General features: G+C 34.4%; 2 protein-coding genes across 11 annotated transcripts; both read right to left on the bottom strand.

Moving 5' to 3' along the window:
* Nucleotides 1–865: 865 nt before the first annotated feature.
* On the bottom strand, nt 866–7,864 carry LOC114379905. 2 transcript variants are annotated; one of them, XM_028338722.1, is made up of 13 exons: nt 7,629–7,864; nt 7,173–7,494; nt 6,594–6,768; nt 6,464–6,513; nt 5,562–5,654; nt 5,387–5,475; nt 4,757–4,835; nt 4,195–4,277; nt 3,594–3,672; nt 2,750–3,473; nt 2,328–2,414; nt 1,635–2,217; nt 866–1,444 (listed from the first exon to the last, which is right to left on the bottom strand). In XM_028338722.1, the coding sequence occupies exons 1-13, from the start codon at nt 7,658–7,660 to the stop codon at nt 1,303–1,305; spliced, it is 2,538 nt and encodes an 845-aa protein (XP_028194523.1). In that variant the 5' UTR covers nt 7,661–7,864; the 3' UTR covers nt 866–1,302. The 2 variants fall into 2 exon arrangements, with proteins under 2 accessions (XP_028194523.1, XP_028194522.1); XM_028338721.1 differs by lacking the exon at nt 7,629–7,864 and having other exon boundaries at nt 7,173–7,611.
* A 1,999-nt stretch (nt 7,865–9,863) lies between these two features.
* On the bottom strand, nt 9,864–21,368 carry LOC114380210 (altered inheritance of mitochondria protein 3-like). 9 transcript variants are annotated; one of them, XM_028339187.1, is made up of 10 exons: nt 20,993–21,367; nt 20,236–20,448; nt 19,929–20,144; nt 16,643–19,852; nt 16,258–16,442; nt 15,987–16,132; nt 15,850–15,903; nt 13,746–13,829; nt 10,144–10,239; nt 9,864–10,058 (listed from the first exon to the last, which is right to left on the bottom strand). In XM_028339187.1, the coding sequence occupies exons 1-6, from the start codon at nt 21,245–21,247 to the stop codon at nt 16,051–16,053; spliced, it is 4,161 nt and encodes a 1,386-aa protein (XP_028194988.1). In that variant the 5' UTR covers nt 21,248–21,367; the 3' UTR covers nt 9,864–10,058; nt 10,144–10,239; nt 13,746–13,829; nt 15,850–15,903; nt 15,987–16,050. The 9 variants fall into 9 exon arrangements, with proteins under 9 accessions (XP_028194988.1, XP_028194987.1, XP_028194989.1 ...); XM_028339186.1 differs by having other exon boundaries at nt 9,864–10,239; XM_028339188.1 differs by lacking the exons at nt 9,864–10,058; nt 10,144–10,239; nt 13,746–13,829 and having other exon boundaries at nt 15,607–15,903; nt 20,993–21,061; nt 21,179–21,368.

Below are 21,368 nucleotides of genomic sequence, written 5' to 3'. Positions count from 1 at the left end.
TTAAATTTAAATTTAATCAACAAGCAAAAGATTCATAATCATTATCACATTATTATGAAAATTACAAATATATAAATTAAATGAAAGATTATAACGATGTAATAGGAGAAAAAATATTCAATTTTTAAATTTCAAGTAAGCAAATATAATGAGAAATCTTTATAATATTAAGATATTAAGTTTTTTGTAAAGCATAATTAGGCCTCAAATTTTGTTAAAGCAAATTTTATTTTTTAGTATGAGAATAATAAGGTATTTCTTACAAAATTAAGCGGAAACGATGGTTATATATATTTTTTTATATGTATCTATCTAGAGTGATCAGAGAGACAAAAAGAGAAAAGAAAATATAAAAGTTGTAATAAGAGACGTGATATAAAAAACAGAATTTATGAAAACAAAAATATATCAAATTATTTATCATATTCCCTCCATCTTATAACATTTTTCATCCTAGATTTTTTTATATAGATTAAGAAAAGTTAATAAATAAATAAAATAATAATAATTTTACAAAATTAATTTTATTATAATTAATTTTTTATAAAATTTTATAAAAGATATAAGTGAAAAAAAATAATTATTATTATATTAAAAGTTAAAATAAAGATTATTTTGAAACTTATTTTTTTTTATACGAAAATTATTATGAGACATGAAGAGTAAAATTGATTCTACTATATAATATCATGATGAAACTAAGAAAAAGTAAAAATAACTATTTACCACTTCACATTTACCGCAAAAAAATTAAAGAATATATTCCATACCCACTATTATTAACACATGTCCGTGCTTTGTTCCGCCTTGATACCCAAGCACCTATTTCTATGTGTTGAATCTTGGTGGTGGGTGCAAGTGCAAGTAGAAGTAAACCATATAACAATATGACAATAATTTCATCTTGCAAGACAAATATCTCAAATCATGAAACCTGGAATTCACAAATCTACTAGCAATATTAATCATACAGCTAACACCTTGGCCTTTACTACTCTATTCTACAGAAATGGTGAACCTATACATCACAGGTAGAATCTACTTTGAAATCAGATACATGTAGAAAAGGAACAAAAATCTAACTCGAGATCAAGAACCTGCCGCCCAGAAAAAGGACCGAGGTAAATGGTTAGTTCTTTCAACTGAAATTTGCTCCAATCGAGAATGCTTCACCCAAAAATCAGCGGCAATGTGAGCAGCTACGAATATAAATTCAGCAAGAGGCCTCAAAGATGAAAATCTTCGAAGTCAATTAAGAAAAATCTCCACATTAAATGATCACTAAGGGCGGACAAGTTTAGTTCATGTCTTTGATCTCTTCTGCTTTTGAGGAACAAAACGTACCCCCTGTTTCCTGAGTTCCACGGTCTTCACTTTCCCATCGTCTAATGCAACATATAACTTTGAAGTGCCTTCAACTACGTCAGTAACCAGTCCTTTGTGCCTGGACAAAAATGGGGAGGTCAAAAAGCATACAAGTTTGGGGAAGAACACATAATTATGAAAGAAACTTTATTTTATAAAAAAATGAATATGAACGGTGCATCACCCCCTCTTGTGTGCCATATTAGTATATACTCGGCTTTTTCCCAACACTTGAACAAAGTTAGCAAAAAGACATAGAAGGCACTAACCAAGAATTGTCAGATGTCTGATGAACTTCAACTCTCTTTCCAATTGCATCATTGCCCAATTTCATCAATATCCAGTTTGCATCCATTATCCCATCCATTGCACTGTCTTGATGTGATTGACTTACACCTTCAGACTCATTAAAAGATGCTTTCTCCTTAAAAGGTGAAGGTCTCTTCCTTTTTGACCTCTGGCCCTTGATTGTCATCTTCTCTTCCTCCTGATGAGGAGAATTTTGACTTTCAATGCTGGGTTTCTTGAATTTAAATCTTAGTAAAGGTTTGGAATCTTTTGGCAAAGAATGTGAAGGTGTACGATTATTATTGTCATCTGTCTCATATGCATCAGAGCTGCCTTCTGACTGCCTCCCCAAATATGTCCTTTCACCTCTTGATGTAGCTTTTATTCCAACCTGATTAATCATTCCATCAATACTATGTTTTATCCGCCCATCAGACATATTGCCTCTACCAGAGGTCAGGTTGAATTCAGAAATGTCTGGCTTAACTTTTCCAAGCTTAATCAAATTCCCTTCTCTTCCCGAAACCCTGAAAAATTTTGATTGCCCAGAATCAACTTTGATTCCTGAAAATCACATGAACATAGGTCAGTCTTTATTCAAGGCAACTTATATAAACATCAGATATTTCTTCAACTGTTACTCCTTATAACAGAAAGCAATAACCAAAATTTACCTTTACCGTCAATATGCCTAGCTGTGTCATCTTGTCTATCTAATGCAAACTTGTCTCCCTTCCTCCATTGGCTTCTATCTTCATTTCCTGAAAGAAAATTTGAACTGGAAAAATCACAAAAAAAATAAAAAAGGAAAGAAGCAAAACCGAATAAAGCAATCAAACCATTCAAGAACATATGCATACACACAAAAAGCAGATAAAAATTATACAATTACTATAATTTCTGTTGCACACTAGTAATTATTTGGCAGGATAATTAAATGTTTTCTCCCGGATAATGTGTAAACTGTGCCACTGATCTCATGGGGAGAAAGAAATAATGTTGGCTGAAAAATCAGCCCCATACCACTTTTACACAATTATAATTTCTCAAGCAAATATACGGCAACAAGGGAAACAAAATAAAGAAAGATGTATACCATTAACAGTCACCGGATCTTGATCTTTTTGGCAGCTTGATGAATCAGACCGTGGGGAACTAGCCACGTTAATTTTCCGCGCTCCCAAATTTATAACCAACTTCTTCCCTTTCACATTCTGAGTCTTAAGACTGTGTTTTCCACTTTCCTCTTCACTATCTGGAATATGTGCCTTGTTGCTTTTAATTCGAACTACTCTGGGTTTCCTCTCTTCATCACTGACCATCACCTCATCAACAAACTTTTGTTTCAAAATCCCTGGCTGATTAATAGGAAAAGATGCTTCAGTTTGACTCAAGCTTCCAGTAGCAGGAGATGAGTATACATCTGGACCTTCATTTCTCTGGGATTGTATATCATCATTCTTATCATCATCTAAGCTATGCAAAGATTTAATATCACTATGTCCTTCACAACTATTGTGTGTGTCAATTTTACTAGTCATAAATGACTGAGAGTTTTTTTTCTTAGCAGTCTTTTTGCTTGAAGTTTTCTTCTTTGGTGAGTCATTGGCCAAATTTTTTAGAGAGAACTTAAAGGAACGGGCAGATTCACTCTTTAGTTTTAAAGGCCCACTATCCTCATCATCTGAAAATGGTGATATAGAAAATATTTCTTCTTGAGTTGGCAAACCAGCTGCAGCCCTCAAGCTAGAAATCAAATCTCTCTCAGCAATATTCCTTCTCCTCCAAATCTCTTGGGCAGCATCTTCAGGATTCTTGACCTAGAGCGTACAGATACATATAAGGTGGATGCAGAGATTAAGATCTAGGTTTAATCATTTCAAAGAGTTTTTCCATGGGAGACAAAAAGTAATTATATATTGAAGGCATACACTGCATACCTGATAACATTCCCCACGACACGTAGGACATTTATACTGCAAATTCCCATCCACTTGAAACTGGTGATATTTTTCTTCACTGCAAAACATTTATTCCACAGAATTAATGTCATTCCCAAAAACAGGCAGGGTCCCATGAAGCCGTGATTTATAAAATCAACAAGCACAGTCATTCAAACAAAAATAATGAATAAAAATTTAATAAAAATACTAGAAACGGAAAAATATTCAGCAAAACTAATCTGCAAAAAATTAACATCATCTATATCTCAAAAGGAGATTGAGTGCAATTTACTGTATTAAAGTGTTAATTTCAATTTAAGTGCATATTGCACAGGTAAACTATAAAAATACCTTCCATTCCAGCCTGCATATTTTAATTGTGCATATTCCACAATTAAAACCCAACTACTAATCCACCGGGCATTAAAGAACTAAGACCAAGAAGTAAACAGCAAAGCGTAATCAATGTTTACAATGTAATAGAACAATAGAATGTTCCTCAACATATATATTCCAGAATTTCACATGGAAACAGTCAATAAGATACAGTGAAAGATTGAAAGCAGTCCATCTTCACAAATATGAGGGGTAAACTAACCTGATATTATCACACTGGCAATGTACCCAGAGCTGGCAAGTATCACAACAAACCATAGGTGTTGATTCTGAATCTCTGTAAACCTACAAAATAAGTCGAAAACATACAGTGAACATTAAGGATTCCTGTTCAGCACACATTGTTTATTTTTATATATAACCTGGTATTCAGGGGGCAAAAAGAGATAAGCAAGAGAAACCAAAATGAAATTAACTTGTATCCATATAAGTAAAGCATAATATTTGAGATGGGACTGGATGGATATGGGACTTTAGAGAAACCTATATCACACCTCTAGACGATATTTGGAAAACCAACACACACACACACACACACACGCATGAATGCACACCTTAGTGCCATTCAATTAAGGTTCATGGTTCAAAAGATCATAAATGAAATAAGAATGCTGAAGATAAGTTCCTTGTAAAATTAATATACACACACAAAGAAAGAAAGAAATTCCCTTTAAGATTGTTCTAGGTACATGCCTCAACGATGGTAGGGTTGTATTGTATTCTGGAAACTATTCAAGAATGGAAGATTAGGAAGAGATGCTAACCTTCAAACAAACAGGACAGTAGTTCCCTTTCGTAAACAATCTTCCACATGCATCGCAGTTGGTATATGCCATAAACCACCTACAATTTTTAAGGGGGAAAAAAATGGAAAAGTAAGTACATCCCTCAATTAAAATATGCTGCATCTGCAAGGTAAGGGAGGAATTAACTGCCACAGTGCCATGTAAAAAATAGAAACAACAAAAGCTTTAAACTACTTTAAGTAGCTAGTAGCCTATTAGACTTACACATGTCAAACATTTAAAAAAGAAAATCCAGTCACGTACTACAAACATGGAGAAGATAAAGTATTTAAAAGTTATGAATTAAAAATAAAAACAAAGCACTAATTATCATTTCCAAAACTCATTGAGCAACTGGCAATTGTTGATGATATACAGCTAACAGATAAAATAAAGGTAATTAAAAAAATTCAACAAAAGATTTTTCCTTTGTTTCTACCAGGAAGATGGGTTTGACCATAAAACTAACTTAGCTTTCCTCTTGCAACATTCCTATGGGCATCGACACAGTCATAATAGATGGGCTATACCATAATAAATCATGGAAACAATGTTAAGAATACCAACACCAGACATCAAAGCAAAAGCTAAATTATTCAGAATTCATACCTCACACTTAGTCCATTTCCAGGGACATTGGATCCACAACTGTGACATCTTGCGTGTTTTGTGCACAAATACGGCCCATTACAAACACTCTGCATTATGCATTATATATAATAATAAATAAAATGGTGCATATAAAATCAATATTAAGCTCACTAGTAAGTGATACAGACTCTACCTTGTGCGGAGGTTGAAGACAATAACAATGGTAAGCACCATCGCACCTTTTGCAAAACATGAACTTACTTGGATCACCAGTCCTTCTGCAAGCCTGGATGAAGCAAATAAAGCAAATATTATGCAAGTATCAGCAACTTTTCTACAAAGACATTTAATTTATCAATGCCAATGGAACTTCAAGATGAAGAACATGAGAAGTAGCTATTCTAAACACTTCACATGGAAATAAGCTGGCTTTTAGGGATATTTAGAGGGTGTGGGGTAGAAGGGGCTAAGTAACCCTCCACAAGCCATTAAAACCAACTGAGTATCCGATCATACACAAAGCAGGCTATTATCAAGTTAATAGTTACGTGTTGAAAAGCATGCCTGAATCATATGGACACATAATGACATAATCTCCAGAATCAACTCAATTTCCAGATAAAAATATACATAGGAAACTAAATAAAGGCAGGCATACCAAAGACTATGATTGTACCTGGTATAAAATGACTTTCTTGTAATTTATAAAAAAAAAAGATACACAAATAGAAACTTTCCCATTCTGTACAAATGTCCTATTTCATTCAATTAAACATGCAAGTCTTAGACTCAACCTAGTACCGCCCGAAAAAAAATATCAAGTTTCAAGTCACGCAACATTTTCAGAAGTATAGGACATGCAAACCACATAATCAAGCAAATACCATGAAACATCCCTAGAGTTAAAGCACTGCTGCTTTCATTCTAGTGAGGGCAATACAAAGATACTTTTGCAAAATAGATGAGCTAGATTGAGAGCAAGACCAATTATGAAGCCAGCAACCATTTTCGCATGAGGATTTAGAAAGAAGAGAGCCTTCTCCCAAACAATACATGAAAAAGTAAAGCCCATTAGCATCGCACACCACTCATTACCTCACAAATCCGGCAAAGAGGACAGGTCCATGAACTCCAATGAAACAAATCTGCCAAAAAGGGACACATAACATTAGGACATACAGCACTTAGACCACATTAGCACATACAAACAAATACACCTTCTTACCTCTATTTCGACCCCAACTTCTCAAGCAGTTCCTATGGTACTTCTTGCCACAACTTTTGCACGATAGCATCTTCTGAGCTTTCTCACTTCCTTCATTTTCTCCACACTTGCAAATTCGACAATAGCTCCTATTGGCTTGACCCTGCTCCTCTCCAGTAAGATTTCCCGGAGTATTCTGCTTAAACAAGCCAGTACCATTACATCACATTCATTAAGAAAGACACAACATTAAAAGACAAAAAATCCACACAATAAAAATCACTTAAAATACACCCAACGTAGCACTACATAGACAAAACAACAGCAATAATAATAATCAAAGCTCAATATCATGTGGATGCTAAAAACAATAACAATCCCTACAGTGACTGACTCCCCCAGCTTGGCTTTCAAGCCACGCATTCAACATCAAAATTTCATCAGTAGTGAGCTAAAACCACAATTAAGATGAAAACAGCATGGAATTAATCAATAACGCAAAGTGAAAACGCACAATTCAATGAAATTAGGATTCCATCACAGACACACACAGAGGACCAACGCCAAACACTCTTAGTCAAAAGAGAAGAGAAGGCTCACCACAACATCGCCGGACTCGAAGCGGCGAGCGTACTCCTCGGCGGCGATCATGGCGGCGGCGCCCTTGCGCTGGAGGGCGATGCGCTTGGCCTTCATGGAGGCGGACTCATCGAGCGCGTCAGGGCCAAGAGGAACAGCGTCGGACGGAGGCGGAAGCGGCGGCAGGACCTTGGGGACGGGGACCTGAACGGTGGCGTCGTCCCTGCGCGTGTCGGCGAGGAAGTCGCGGAGAGCTGAAACGTCGTGAACGAAGGCATTGGGAGCGTCGGGAGAAGCGTGGAGCGCGCGCGGAAACCCTAGCGTGCAGAAACAGATTCGGCGACTGCAAACAAAACGCAAACGAAAGGGGAAGAAGAAGAAAGTGAAGCGCTCATTTGATATCATGTAATGTAATTGAAAAGAAGAGGGGAAAGAAATAAAAAGAGAGAGAGAGAGAGAGAGAGAGAAAGCAATTACCATGTAATTGGACAAGCTACGTGAAATGCCATTTTGTGTTGTAGATTTAGATTTCAATTTTTTCGTGTTTAGGGGATCGCTCCCCCCCGCCCTCCCAAAACTAAAATTACTTCTCCTTTTTTTTAAAATAAATAATAATGGAGAATTGGGAAATTTAAAAGGAAAAAATATAAAAGAAATAATAAAAGGGGGGTAGTAGTAGGATTGAGAGGGGAGTGCTGTAACTAGGCGTCGCTTGCTGAGAAGAGGAAGGAGGAAATCGAAATCGAAATCGAAAGAAAGAGATGCCATGCCTTTGCGCCGACCGGGCCTCTGCTATTGGACCTAATCTAATACTCACAGACTATTACTATTTGCACAACCATTTTTGTTATTCACACTATCCACATGGGTGCCTTTTACCCAAATTACCCCTTGAGCGGAAGTGTTTTCATTGTTCAGTGAGAACCAAAATAAAAATAATAAATACAATTCTGTTGTACCATTGTAAAACGGAGTCAATATTTTCTTTCTTGTATAAAGACTTATACCAGTTAAAGCTCAATAAATTTATTTATTGGCTCATCATATTCTTTTCATAGCATTGTTTCATCATATATTAATAGCCTAAATTACTCTTTTAGTTTCTCTATTCTTTTTAAAACTTGTTTAATTAGCTTTTTTATTAAAATTAAAATGTTAAATGTTATTTTTTAATTCGCAAGACATATGCGATTTGACTTTTTTGTCTGATTTCTACAGAAAACAAACCCTAAGTGTCACTTTGCATATATTTTGACAATTATAAAACTACTTATAATCTTAATAATAAAAGAGCCAAAATGAACAAATTTAAAAAATAGAGCAATAAAATGAGTAATTTAATTCATAATTTTATTTTTTCTAAGATGTAAGTACTTCAAAATATATAATATATATAGTATTTTTTAAAAGAGAATTTGCGAGTCATTTAAAATATAGATAAATTATTTGGAGAGAAAAAAGTTGAGAGAAAAATTATTCAAATGATATAATATTATTTTATAATAGAATTATAAATTATAATATAAAAATGAGTTTACCTTTTTTGTTTTCGAAAATTTTAAAATAATAGAAAATTAGTTTGTTAGTAAATTGCAAATATTCAATTATATTTAATGTTTTTCCACTTTTAAAAAAAACTAATTAAAAAATTAATTAAAGTGCACAAATTTCTTGAACTGGATAATCAATTAAAAGAAAACAAATTTAAAAAATATTGTAAAAAAATGCATGACTATGTCTTCAAATGGTTGACATAGTCATGTATTTTTTTTAACAATTTTTAAATTAATAATTTGTTTTCTTTTAATAACTATTCAATTAAAGAAAACATTTCTCTTTAATTAATTTCATTAACTATTAATTTTTTTCTAAATTGGAACAACATTAAATATATTATTGTTATCATATTTGTGTCCTAAAAAAAATAAAGGAATGAGTCAAAGTTTGATATCAAATAATATACAATAAGCTATACACATTATTTAACCAATTGATATACATCCTATGGTATAGTTGCTAAGATTTAAATCTTAATATTGTCATTGTACATGTAAAAAAATATGTTTACATGTTCTCATCTAACTAAGCTGCTAATTAATATAATTTGTCTATAATTATTATAATAATTACATTTCACTACTTTGGATGTACTTCCAATTTAGTGATTACAAAAAACTATAAAAGGTCAACCATAATTAGTTTGAACGTACGTCTGATCACAAAGCCTTTTAAATTTTAAAAGATGAAATTATTAAAAAAAAAAAATCAAAGTTTTTACAATAACCATTTTAGATGCACTTCCAATTTGATTATTTGAAAGTCATTAAAAGCTAATGATATTCACTTTAAATGCACTCCTGATTTGATTATCATGAAAGCTTTTTAATTAAAAATTAAAATATAATAAGAAGTCTTTTCGCAATAGCCACTATGGATGTAATTATAATTTGGTTATTGTGAAGGCCCTAATTTTTCTTTAAACATCATTACCTAATCGTATATTATTATTATTATTATTGTTATTAGATAAATCTGTTAACTTTTATTATAATCGCTTAAAAGGTAGGTCATGCTCGGAAAAATTTCTAATAAAAAATTTAACACTAATAAAACAAAAAAATTAAGTTAATAAAAACTACAACTTTATGTTCCTGTGAATTTGATTTAATTAACTAATATTATTCACGAAGAAGAAGAAGAAGAACTTGCATATCCAATTTCAATCGCTCTTGCGTGGAAGCTTGATTTTATCAAGTTGTATACAATTTTTTTTATTCAGGTTATTAAATATAAATCCTGATAGCAAATCCACAATGAACAGTAATGTAAAGCTATTTTAAAGAGTTGATTGCTTGAAGTTTCCCACGCAACCGTGAAAATGAAACAGTCACGACTTGAATTCATTTCCTAAAACAATGAGTAAAAGATTATAAGGCATTCATAGATAAACACTGACGGAATGGAGCTTTAAATGGCCAACTGGAGCTAGTACCACCACGTCTTTGGACTAAAGAAATGTGTACCACCTTCTCTTGGGCTTATGTCTGCTTCTGAATCCATAACCTGATTAATTGTGAGTTTGCTATTTCTGCACCCAAAAAAAGGGGTAACACTTGATTCTTTCGAGTGCAAGAAGAAACACTCTTAACTATGTCTAAATTGTTTTTTCCTATCCCATTCTAACGACTTTAGTGCATAACCAACAGGAAAACAGGAAATTAGATCTTCTATTGCTGTCGATTACCAATTTAACAATACACTGGGGCACGTTCAGAAAACTACACTACTTTCAAAATAGACATGTCAGTACCGAACATCTAATCCAAAAAAATAAAATCCCATTGTAACGAAGAGTCAAGGTTCACGGGTATAGAAATTCTTAAGAAACAGGGAAAAAATGTTCAAACACTTAAATTTTTTTTATTACATGAATTTTTTTTATTTCTACTTGAAATCGGGATAAAATTTTAAGAATGTTCTATCAACGACTTATGTCACAAATCTATGTCATGAAAACGGAATGGTCTCAAATAGTAGTAATTCTCAGCATTTAATCTCTCATCTTCTGGGTACACTAATGGAGGCTTAATTTTCTTACTACAATTTATTTTAGGTAAAAAAACAAAAAAACTTCAGGCTGTATTGAAAATATTTTGTAGGGTGCTTAATACGATCTTTTCAATTGGCTCCTAATTATACTAGTGTTTTTTTTTTATAGTTATCAGAGTAGGTTTACACCTATGCCGAAAATGGTTTGGGTTGGGGAAGGGGACTAGGCCTATTGGGGGATTACAAACAAAACACATACCATACTCAATCAACAATAAATAAAAACAGTTTTAAAGAAGCAACAAATGCAAGAGATTCGAGATGGATGAATGGTACGAGATTGATTAATCATCTTAAATTTATGGATAATTTAGCTTTTTATTAGAATTTTTTAAGTTTGTTTTTTTGAATTTTTTTATAAAATTACTAAAATTGATTTTATTTCCCCCAAAAAATTATCTAATATTATAGTAGGGCTTTTCTTACACTGTCCAAACTAGCTTAAACATAATTAATTATCCCCTTTCAATCACTTTGAACTAATTGATTTATTTTATCTCCTATTTATTACTACATGCACTCTTTCAAATCTCTTTGTTCCCACTAAAATAAATCATAATTTTCTGTAAAATTCATGTTAAGCATGTTTTGCATAGTAGCAGGAAATAATAGGGTAACGTAGTTTTCTGTTTTTTCTTTTGGTGTCATACAACAATAGAAAATTATATACTATTATTACATTGTGTTGCTAAATATTTCATGGATATGAATCTCTATACAGTTTAGAAAAAGAAAATTAAATGCATAAGATTTTCATTCTCATCTTAATGTGAGAGTTTGCTGATTTAAAATATTTAATTTATTTTATTTGAAATTTTAATCATTTAAAAAAATATTAAATATTTTTTCATATTTTAGTATAATAAATTTTTGTTAAACGATTTTACTTTTATTATTTTAATATTTCTTTTGAAATGTTCACATTGCAAATAGAAATAAACTTATCAATATTCTATTATGAAATGATAAATTATTTATTAGTATTGCATCTAAAGTTAAGACCCTAACATCAATAATTATTGATTTGATTCAATTATGTAACTTTCACTCTAACCTTTGAGTCAGCAAATCAAAATTTTAACTTTATAGTAGTCGTCAATATGATATAACATTAATAGAAAATTAGTAACTTTTATATTTTTATATAAAAGATAATTAGATTCAATGTGTTTTAATATACTACTATTATTATCTTTTATATATTTATTAAATAGAAATAGAAAAAACTAATAAAATAAGAAACAATATAGCTAATACGAAATAATACTACTCTCAATAATAATATAGCTAATACAACAACAATAATAATATTATACAATGTTAATTATATTAAATGGGAATGCTTGACTTATGATACGATTATGTTAGTCAATTCAAATCTTCAATTATATGATATAATTAAAATTAATATATTTAAAATCATTAAAAATATTATTTTAAAATAATTAACAACGATATCTATTTAATAAAAATTGTACTATTTCAACAAGTTTAAAATAAATTTTAATTTGATAATAAATGTTTTTAAAGATTAATGCATAATAACATTATATACACAATAAATAAACTTAACAGTCAAATTTAATAATTATATTGTATTCTATATTCATATTTATTATTTTTAGATTCTTTTTAAAGTTATATTTTTCATATAGGAAAATGAACTTCAAAACGAAAAATAAATGTTTGATTATGTTTTTTTTCCCTTTATATTAATTATATAAATGAGAAATTATATAAGTGTGAAACTACTCACTCTTTGTTATGATTTTTTTTACAGAATGATTGTTATGATTATGCCCTACAAAATTAGACTCGTATCTTTAATGATTTGAGTTAGGTTAATTATTTTCTATTTTTGCTTATTTAAATGTTGATAAATATGAAATATATAGTTTATAAGAAAATATTTCATAAGTTAATTTAATAAACTATAACATTTGATATACTTTATTTTATAAATATATCCTCAAAAATTGAGGATAGTATGCTACAACCTACAAGATGGATAGTAATCTTTTTTTTCACACAAAGTAAAATGTTTAGGATAGAAGGAAAATTGCATGGAAGTTTACCACCCATAAGATGACTTCCATATCGTACTAAAGACAAAAACATAAAGGTAATTATTTATGGTAAGTACACAATCTAGAATGTTTTAGTAATTTATCATGGTGATTATGAATTCATTTTGACTCAGATAGAATGCATTAATCACCCAATAATTGCATTTTTTGCCAAAAATACCTTATACTATATTTAATCCTTGGCCTCCCGAAGAAAAAGAAAAACTGGTAAGGTCAAATACACTGCTGAGTAAACCATTGTGCAATTCAACAAATGCTCAACTTCGAAAAAGACAAGAAAAACATGATCCCATCCCCTCTTTCCCTATCTCACTCCAATGGGTACACGTTGCAACCACATAATGTGTTTCTAAAACGCTCACTTAATTTTTTCGTAAGTATTTAATTCTTAACCAAAGTTTTTTATTCTCATTGCAAGCTTACTAGGTTTCCTGCCATCTATCTCTATTTTGAGGAGGTACATGCAACTAATAGATAGAGGCATTACCATTATTGTAATCAGCAATTTTGAAACATCATTTTAATATCTCATTAGAGACCAACTAAAGAAGAGTTCTCTTATTTATAGAGGGTTGGGTTGGGAGTATTGCTCCTATATAAAGTTCACTATGCCCACCAGGCCACCACTGCATATCGCTCACCCTCTCAAAATGAGTGCACCACGGGTTTATTCATCCTAACCCTACATTCCTACTGGATCATAAATTTTAGTATCTGTTGTGAAAATTTAAAAAAAAAAAAAATACTATGACATATTCTACCACTGAAGGAAAACGATAAATAACAAAAGATATATTATTCATTCGATAGATAACTTCAAACAATCAGCCTAAGGGGCAAACTGTTTTTATGTTAAGAAGGGATCTGTTAACATAAATTAAGATTGGAAATCACGAACCTGAGAAAAACACAATGACAGGGTAGAGATTGAAGCCCAGAATCACCAATCAAGAAGTCTATCTCACCGCTTCAATGAGCGTTCCTAACATTGTGTGATACAAAGATGATAATCTTTAACTAGGAAGAAGCGATTCTAGGAAATAATACAAAAAAAGAAAAATCCAACAACCTCTAAATTAGAAGAATTTTAAATTATTGTCACTATCACCACTACATACTATCTGAATAATTCAAATATAGACTACAGGTTACTTAATCAAAGTCAGTAAACCATAGTGGAATATTCTTAGATATATACTAAACAAAATGAATACATCCTTTCCATCTGTATGGGCAATGGGGTACGAAGTTTTTATATACTAAACAAAATGAATACATCCTTTCCATCTGTATCATTTATAAAAGGTTACCATAAACCTAGAGTAACCCTAGTCTACGTTCCCTAGGTCTCACAAAATCAACAAAGGATTTAGACTTACAAGCTACAATATTCAACTATGTTTACAGTCAATTATGTTCCCTTTTTCTATTTTTTCCTTTAAAATCTGTCTACCATGTGCTTTGTTAACAATTTTTGCATGCAAGATCCCATCCCCCAAGCCAAATATACGGTAGGTTGTCAGAAGACAACATAAACATTGTTTATGACATGGATTAATGATACAAATGTTGTTATGCTTTTATAGCAATTTTGGTACACCAATTCTATCATTGTTCATAAATTCTTATTTTCATGTAAAATTTTCCATTTCATAGGTCAGCATAATATACCCTTGATATTTTCAAAGGTTGTATCCCCGTATTGTATGATTCAGGAAATTTATACTTGAAAATCTATATATTGAAATTTATACATAAAAAATTATTTTTAAATCAAAGGTTTAAATCACCTAGTTACCAGTTAGGAAATACATCACGCTTTACCAGTCAATCCAGCAGTCAAACCAGTCAAGACAACAGTCTTCTGTCAGCTAGGAATAACACCTTAAGTGCACTTTAGAGACATCATTGAACCGAATAAGTAATTACTTATGGCCCTTGGGATGTGTGTAGAGGAAATATAATTTTGTAGACATGGATTATTCCTATTTTTCTAAATCTAAAAGCTCAATGTAAATTGACTCTTAAACTATAATAAAAAAAATAATTAAAAGAAAAACTAATTAAAGTATAGTGGGTAAGTGGTACGGCCTTGTGGTTAATTTGTAATGATCATTTTGTTCCCTTTTTAGCTACAGTATAAACAAAATGGGGCTTTAGGAAAATATGCAAGAGACAAAGGGGAGATCTCCTTCCTATAAGATATAAAAGCACAGAATATTGGAAACTCCTGTGTTTATCAAGAAATAATAACCAAGACAAAACTGGACTAGGATATCTGATTACCATCAATGCACAGTCGTCAATAGGAGGCTTCTATGATAAGTAAAAAGAAGGGCTATTGATAGGGCGCTATAGCACCATAGTGGCAGTTGGCTGCCACAGAGCAGCTGTTGTAGGGTGTTTTCATGGTCAAGGCTGTCGTGGCCAAATGCAGGCCATTTGTTTGCTATAGTACCATGGGGAGAGGGGGTAAAAATGAGACTTTACTCTCTTGGATAAGACCTACAAGAAAAAGAAAAGAACCATATTCTCCCTCACAATTCACCTTCATTGGAGACCACTGCTTCTCTGGCCATTTTCCGGCGACTGCAAAGGTGCAGCCTTCTTTCCTCTGTTCTCTGGACATTTTCAGTCTCTGTTATTGTTTCCTTCACTTCTGTCATTATTTACTTGTGTGTTTTGCCTAGGAACTTTTTATTGATGATTATGAATATTCATAGATTTTGAATATTTTTTTAGCATTACATATTTAACTATGTGTATAATAGAGATAGATTATATATCCTTATAAAATGATTAAAACAGCAGCCATCCTACTATAGAGATTTTGAGGTTGGCCACTATCCAGGATTAATAACTACGAACAAAAGATTGTCATCCATAAAAATTGTACTTAAAAATAACATGTAAACAACATAAGAAAAATAAATGATAGAAACTGTTAACAAATAACCGAGGTTGAGACATGGATTTCAAATTCAAAAGCCAACAAACTTAACTGCCACAGTACTCCAGTTCCGAAAAAACATCTCCATTAATATGAAGGCAGCAACCTGAAATAACATGAGTAGCATAAATAACTTTGCAAGCAGGAAAATGACAACAAAATGGTAAGTATTGCTAAATGCAATAATACCATAGTAACATCTTTTGATGACAACTGTATGAGAGCATATCAGATTACAGCAAACCACAATTACTCAATGCTTATTTCCACGACCCTCAATACCAGTATTGTGTGTCTTGTTTCCCTCATCCATTGAGGGTTCTTCACTGGGTATTCTACAAAACAAAAGAAATGTCCATTATGAAGTAATAGAGGGTTTTATCTTCCAGATGGCAGTTTAATTCTTTTCCAGATGTATGAGATAGCATTAATGACAGCAACAAACAAGAAAATAGCCTACAATTTCTGTTTCTTTGCATTTTGTTTGATTGTTTTAACTATATCCATGGCCATCTTCTGGTGCTCCTTTGTTTGTGAATGCAAGTCCAAACCTTCTACTGTTTCACAGTCAACTTTACATATCCGGCACCAACCCATGCTAGAAGCCTTCTTTCTCCTCAAATTATCAAACGACCTGATATCTCCCTGAAAAAACATGATAGAACATAAATTATTAAAAAAAATGAACTAACCCTGGAATATTGCAGTCAATTTACAAAGAAGAAAAATACTATATTCCCCCCAAAACATCCACATTCCATCTACTCAACTTCAATTTTTTAACTCTTACCTGTATGATGATAATAGCATATAAAAAATGTTTAAAAGAGTGATCAAAACTTAACTGTTAAAAATCCAGCATCATTAGGAAATCCAGTAAGTGAAAAGCTGCTTCTGAACCCAGGCTCACCAAGTTGCGGATGACCTGGTCGGCCACCTTTGCTGAAAGATTCAAAACTACGAAAACCATCAAGTTCAACTGCTCTCATATGACCAGGGTGGGCACCAAAACCAATAGGCTCCCCATGCTGCAAATGTCTGGGGAAGTTATGTGGACCCAAATGTTCACCCCTCCGAAAATGGCCAGCAAATTCATCTTGACCAACAAAATCACCACTCCTTGGATATTCACCCATTCGAAAGTTACCAAAACCATCAAAATCATCTCTACGCAAATGGCTGGGCAAATGAGGAAACCGACTATCACGGAATTCACCAAAACGACGTGCAACTCTGTCATCAAAATCATCTATACCTGACTTACCAACAAGACTGCCAGAGTGCAGCCCCAATCTCCGGGAGGACATCTCAGCATATTCACTAACAGGACTTCTTGGAGCTATACCATCCATATGATGTCTCGCATATCCAGGACCTGGTCCAAAATAACCAGGATGAAGAGCAGAACCTGATTTCTTAATGACATCATCATGAATACCAACTGGTCTCTTTCCAGCTTCATGAGTGCCTAATGAATAATTTCCAAATTTAGAAACTGGCTCGGAATTCAAAGGCAGCCTAGAGAATTTCTTAAGATCATCATCAAACTCTCTTCTCTCAATATTTTGTTGATTTAGAGCATGCAAAGGTTTGAACCTTTCATCCTGCAAACCAAAACCTTCAGGAGCATGTGGTGGTAAGTTGGCAGTCATTCGACCATGCATATCTCCAGGAAGTGGGGCACCAAGTTGAGGCCCTCCAAGACGAGACAAATTAGATGCTCCAGCATGGAAAGGAGGCCCATGTACTTGGTTAAATGGTGGTGGGGGTCCAAGAGACTGAGGTTGCAAGCTTCGCCCTGGATTATTAAACTGAATGCCAGAATCTTGTGGTTGCTTAAGCATGGTTGGTGGAAAATTCTCGGTTAAGAGCTGTCCTGAATGAAGAGCAGGGGCAGTTCCATGATTCCTAATAAGGGTTGAAGAGTGCACTGAAGAGAGTGGCTGATTTGGAACTGTTGGATGTGGCAATTGCGATGCTAACATTGCAGAAGATCTCTGCTGGACAGAAGGAGGGCCATAATTAATTATTGGTTGCTGATGCTTACTCTGATCAGTGAAAGCGGCTGAGTGAGACAGCTTAGCAAAACCGCCATTGCTTTGAGAGACAGATGGTTCAGGATTGTCATCATTATGCAATTTATCAGTTTCTGACAAAGGGAGTTTCGTCTCTATCTTTGGCAGATGTCCATCTTGAAATTCATTGCCTTGGACAGAATGCTCATTACTATCATTTTGAACCCCAGGCGTTGCACCACTTGAAGGCTTCCAATTGCTTTCAGCAGCCTCCGCCATCCCAAGATTCTTATTCACAGAATCACCATTTTCTACTGCATTGGTATTTGGGACTGAAGTCTTCAGAGAGTCTGGATCTTCACTATTTTGCTTATTTCCAACCTCTGTTGGTTGCAAATCTGCTTCAACTTTTTCAGATTTCAATTCATTTGATGATCCAGACACATTGTCCAAATCTTTAAAAACTTTACCAAGTTTCCCAGAGGCAGAGTCAGTTTGTTGCTCAACAACATTACCTTGTCTTTCAATTGATTCTGGTGCCCTAGACTGCAATTCAGAAGGCAACTGTACTTGATTATTGGCCCCAACCAACAATTTCTGATTTTCAGGCAGGTAGCCAGCACCATTTTGCCCAGGTCTAACTGGAATGGTATTGGCAGATTGTGCAAATGGCTGTAGGTGTCCGGCATAATTGGGAACTAAAGGCCTTCCTGCAGTATTTCCCTGTGCCTGTGGATATGCATGCTTTGGAAATGAATGTGCTGGACCTTGTGGTTGTAAATGAGATGGCATAGGCATTTGGTGTTGTGCAAACGGCTGCTGAGGTATTTGTTGAACAGGTGGCAAAGTAGGACGTTGGTTGATTTGCCCAGGTTGTTGATTATGGGTATATAGTGACTGTTGTTGCAAAGGAGGGGTAGTTTGGCCCTGAACTGAAGAAGGCAACAAAGCTGGCTGTTGCTGGTTAGGAAACATAGCATGAGATTGATTAGGACGTGCTGTTGGAATTTGTGGAGGAAACTGATTCTGCATCTGGACAGGATGTTGGGCCTGGGGTTGATGCCCACTTTGAGGATGCATGTGCATAGTATGTTGAGGGACTCCGGGTTGCATATTTGGGTGAGGCAGAGGTTGGGGATAAGAGTGATGCCCTGTCACTGAATGCGACATTGCATTTTGCACTGGAGTCTGGACATTAGGAGTCACAGGCTGGTGAGGAGGCACGGGGAGCTGAGAGTGATGTTGAATTGGAGCATTAGGTTGCAGTTGTGCATGAACTTGAGATTGAGGAACAGGATACTTCTGAACCGGTTGTTGAATTTGTGGTTGTGAATGCTGCATTTGAGGATGAGGCTGCTGATAAGGAAGCATTTGCATCGGTTGTTGGGGTTGAGGTTGGACAGAATGTGGCTGAACTTGGGGGTAAGGATAAGGCTGAGTCTGAGACTGGGGGATGGCTTGACCATGGCCTGGTGCATGACTCATCTGACCTTGTGGCTGCACAGCAGGTTGAAGTTGCTGTGGTGGTTGTTGAACTTGCATCTGATTCTGAGATGGTGGGACCACAGGAGCCTGAATATGTGTAGGTGGATGAGACAGTCCTTGTGCCTGAGGTTGTGGTTGAAGTTGAGGCTGTGGCTGGGACTGAGGTTGAAGCTGGCCCTGGGGCTGTGATTGAGACTGAGGTTGGGGCTGACCATAGGCCTGCTGGTACTGTGGAACCACAGACTGTTGATAGGGGTAGTAATGTTGATACTGCTGTTGGTATGGATCTTGTCCAGGGTATTGCTGGTAGTATTGTTGATATTGTTGCTGCTGATACCATTGCTCTGCAGTTGGCTGCCCAGCAGTTTGGACTGGAGCTTGGGTTTGGGAAGCTGGGTTGGGTGGCTGATTTGAAACCTGCCCGGGTATAGTAGTTGTGACAGCAGTTTGAGATGCCGTTGCTGCAACTGGAGCAGCATTCTGATTCTGATCTGTAGAAGAGACAGCACTAGTAGCTGAAGGATCTTGGGTAATGGCTACTTGACCTGGCACACCCTGCCAATCAACAAACATGAGCACCAGACTGCCACAAATAGACAAAAGGAACTATTAAATTATAAATGACACATACAGGGCAATTTTGTGCATGTTCTTGTACTTGGCAATGCACTATTTGGATCCCACACCTGTTGCAAACAACAGGAGAATTGCCAAAAGCACATACAGAACAATGAGATGTGCACTCAGACAAAGTTCCTTGCCATGTGCATCCGCTCCTATGATAAAGGCAATGAACTGCGATTTTTCCAATAGTTTCAGCAAGTGCCTTATTTGACTCTGTCAGAGGCTGCAGTTAAGGCATACAAATTTATATGTGAATAGGAAAAAAATATTGCACGGGAGCATTTTGGAATGAGAAGTAGAAGTAGGAAAAGAACCTTGGAATCTGCCTCAGTGACCAAGTAGCCATCATATGGGCAAGCCCTTGTAGTGCTCACAACGTAGGTCAAACACGGCTTGCAATATAAATGAGTACATTGTGACTGCAAAGCTTCATTTGGAAATACGAGCAGCCGACAAACTGGACAGAAGTACTCTCCAGCAAGTGACTGAATGTTCACTATGCACTCATTGTCAAATCCCATGCTGACCTATAAAGCACAGCTTCAGCTCCAGACACGCATAAAAGCTAAACACAATTAATTCAATCAATTATACAGTGTTTTAAATGCAACTCATGATATGGATGCAACAAGACACAGACAAGGCAAGGGCATATGACATTAAAAAAAAGGACACTGGCACACTGCATAGTTATATATAAAGTATAAAGTTAATTTATTTTAGAGTAAGTCTAAAGTTAATTTAAAATTAACACAAAACAAAATTTCTAAATCACAATTCATGTTATGAAATGCCAACATTCATGAAACTATTATTATGCAACCAGAAACATTCAAAGCGTCCGTACATGCAGTGTTCAACACGGATACGTGGCACAGCTACAACACAATACTGCTACTATCTAGAAGTGTCCATGCTTCTTAGCTTCCACAATATTCACATATTTCAAACAATAAAGAGAAGGAAAACTAATCCAATATGTGTGATGAATCTACCGAGTTATTATGAATGCAAACGAGGTTGGCATGCAGAGAATACGGATTCAGGTGCAAAACCTAAATTATTCTGTACCTGAATTATTCTTAACGTTAACGAGTTGAGATTGGATTCGAAAACCAAAAACCCCAACCGACCTAAAACCTGCTTCGGAAACCGAAAACGCAAAAAAAAAAAAAAAAAAAAATTGAGAGTGAAAACTAGAAGCAAAAGGAGGTTAAGAGTAACTTGAAAATGGAAGAATCGGCAAGGGCACCGCACGGGGACAAAGATTGCGTTTCGAGCGGAACAAACAAGGTGTAGCTGTGAAATGCGAAATGCGTTGTGCATTTATTTGTGAGGTATGTGCGAATAAGGGTAGGCTAGCAGTAGAAGCACCCCCAACGACGGCGTTCCCTCCTTTTAGTTCTCTCCCATGCTCGGTATTTTTCTTATTTTTCACCCTTTGTAT

The sequence above is a fragment of the Glycine soja genome, chromosome 12, assembly GCF_004193775.1.
Source record: "Glycine soja cultivar W05 chromosome 12, ASM419377v2, whole genome shotgun sequence".
In the NCBI taxonomy this organism is placed as follows: Eukaryota; Viridiplantae; Streptophyta; class Magnoliopsida; order Fabales; family Fabaceae; genus Glycine; species Glycine soja.
The sequence above is the reverse complement of the archived record's forward strand: the minus strand, read 5'-3'. Positions and strand labels throughout refer to the sequence as shown.

Coding starts and splice junctions, on each gene's coding strand:
- LOC114379905 (XM_028338721.1), bottom strand. CDS start 7,556: ATGATATCAAATGAGCGCTTCACTTTCTTCTTCTTCCCCTTTCGTTTG. Junction 4,278..4,756: donor ACTGTCCTGTTTGTTTGAAG/GTTAGCATCTCT, acceptor CTTATTTTGTAG/GTTTACAGAGATTCAGAATC. Junction 2,415..2,749: donor AGATCCGGTGACTGTTAATG/GTATACATCTTT, acceptor ATTTTCTTTCAG/GAAATGAAGATAGAAGCCAA.
- LOC114380210 (XM_028339186.1), bottom strand. CDS start 21,247: ATGCACAACGCATTTCGCATTTCACAGCTACACCTTGTTTGTTCCGCT. Junction 20,145..20,235: donor TCACTGAGGCAGATTCCAAG/GTTCTTTTCCTA, acceptor CCTTAACTGCAG/CCTCTGACAGAGTCAAATAA. Junction 16,133..16,257: donor AATGCAAAGAAACAGAAATT/GTAGGCTATTTT, acceptor TTTGTTTTGTAG/AATACCCAGTGAAGAACCCT.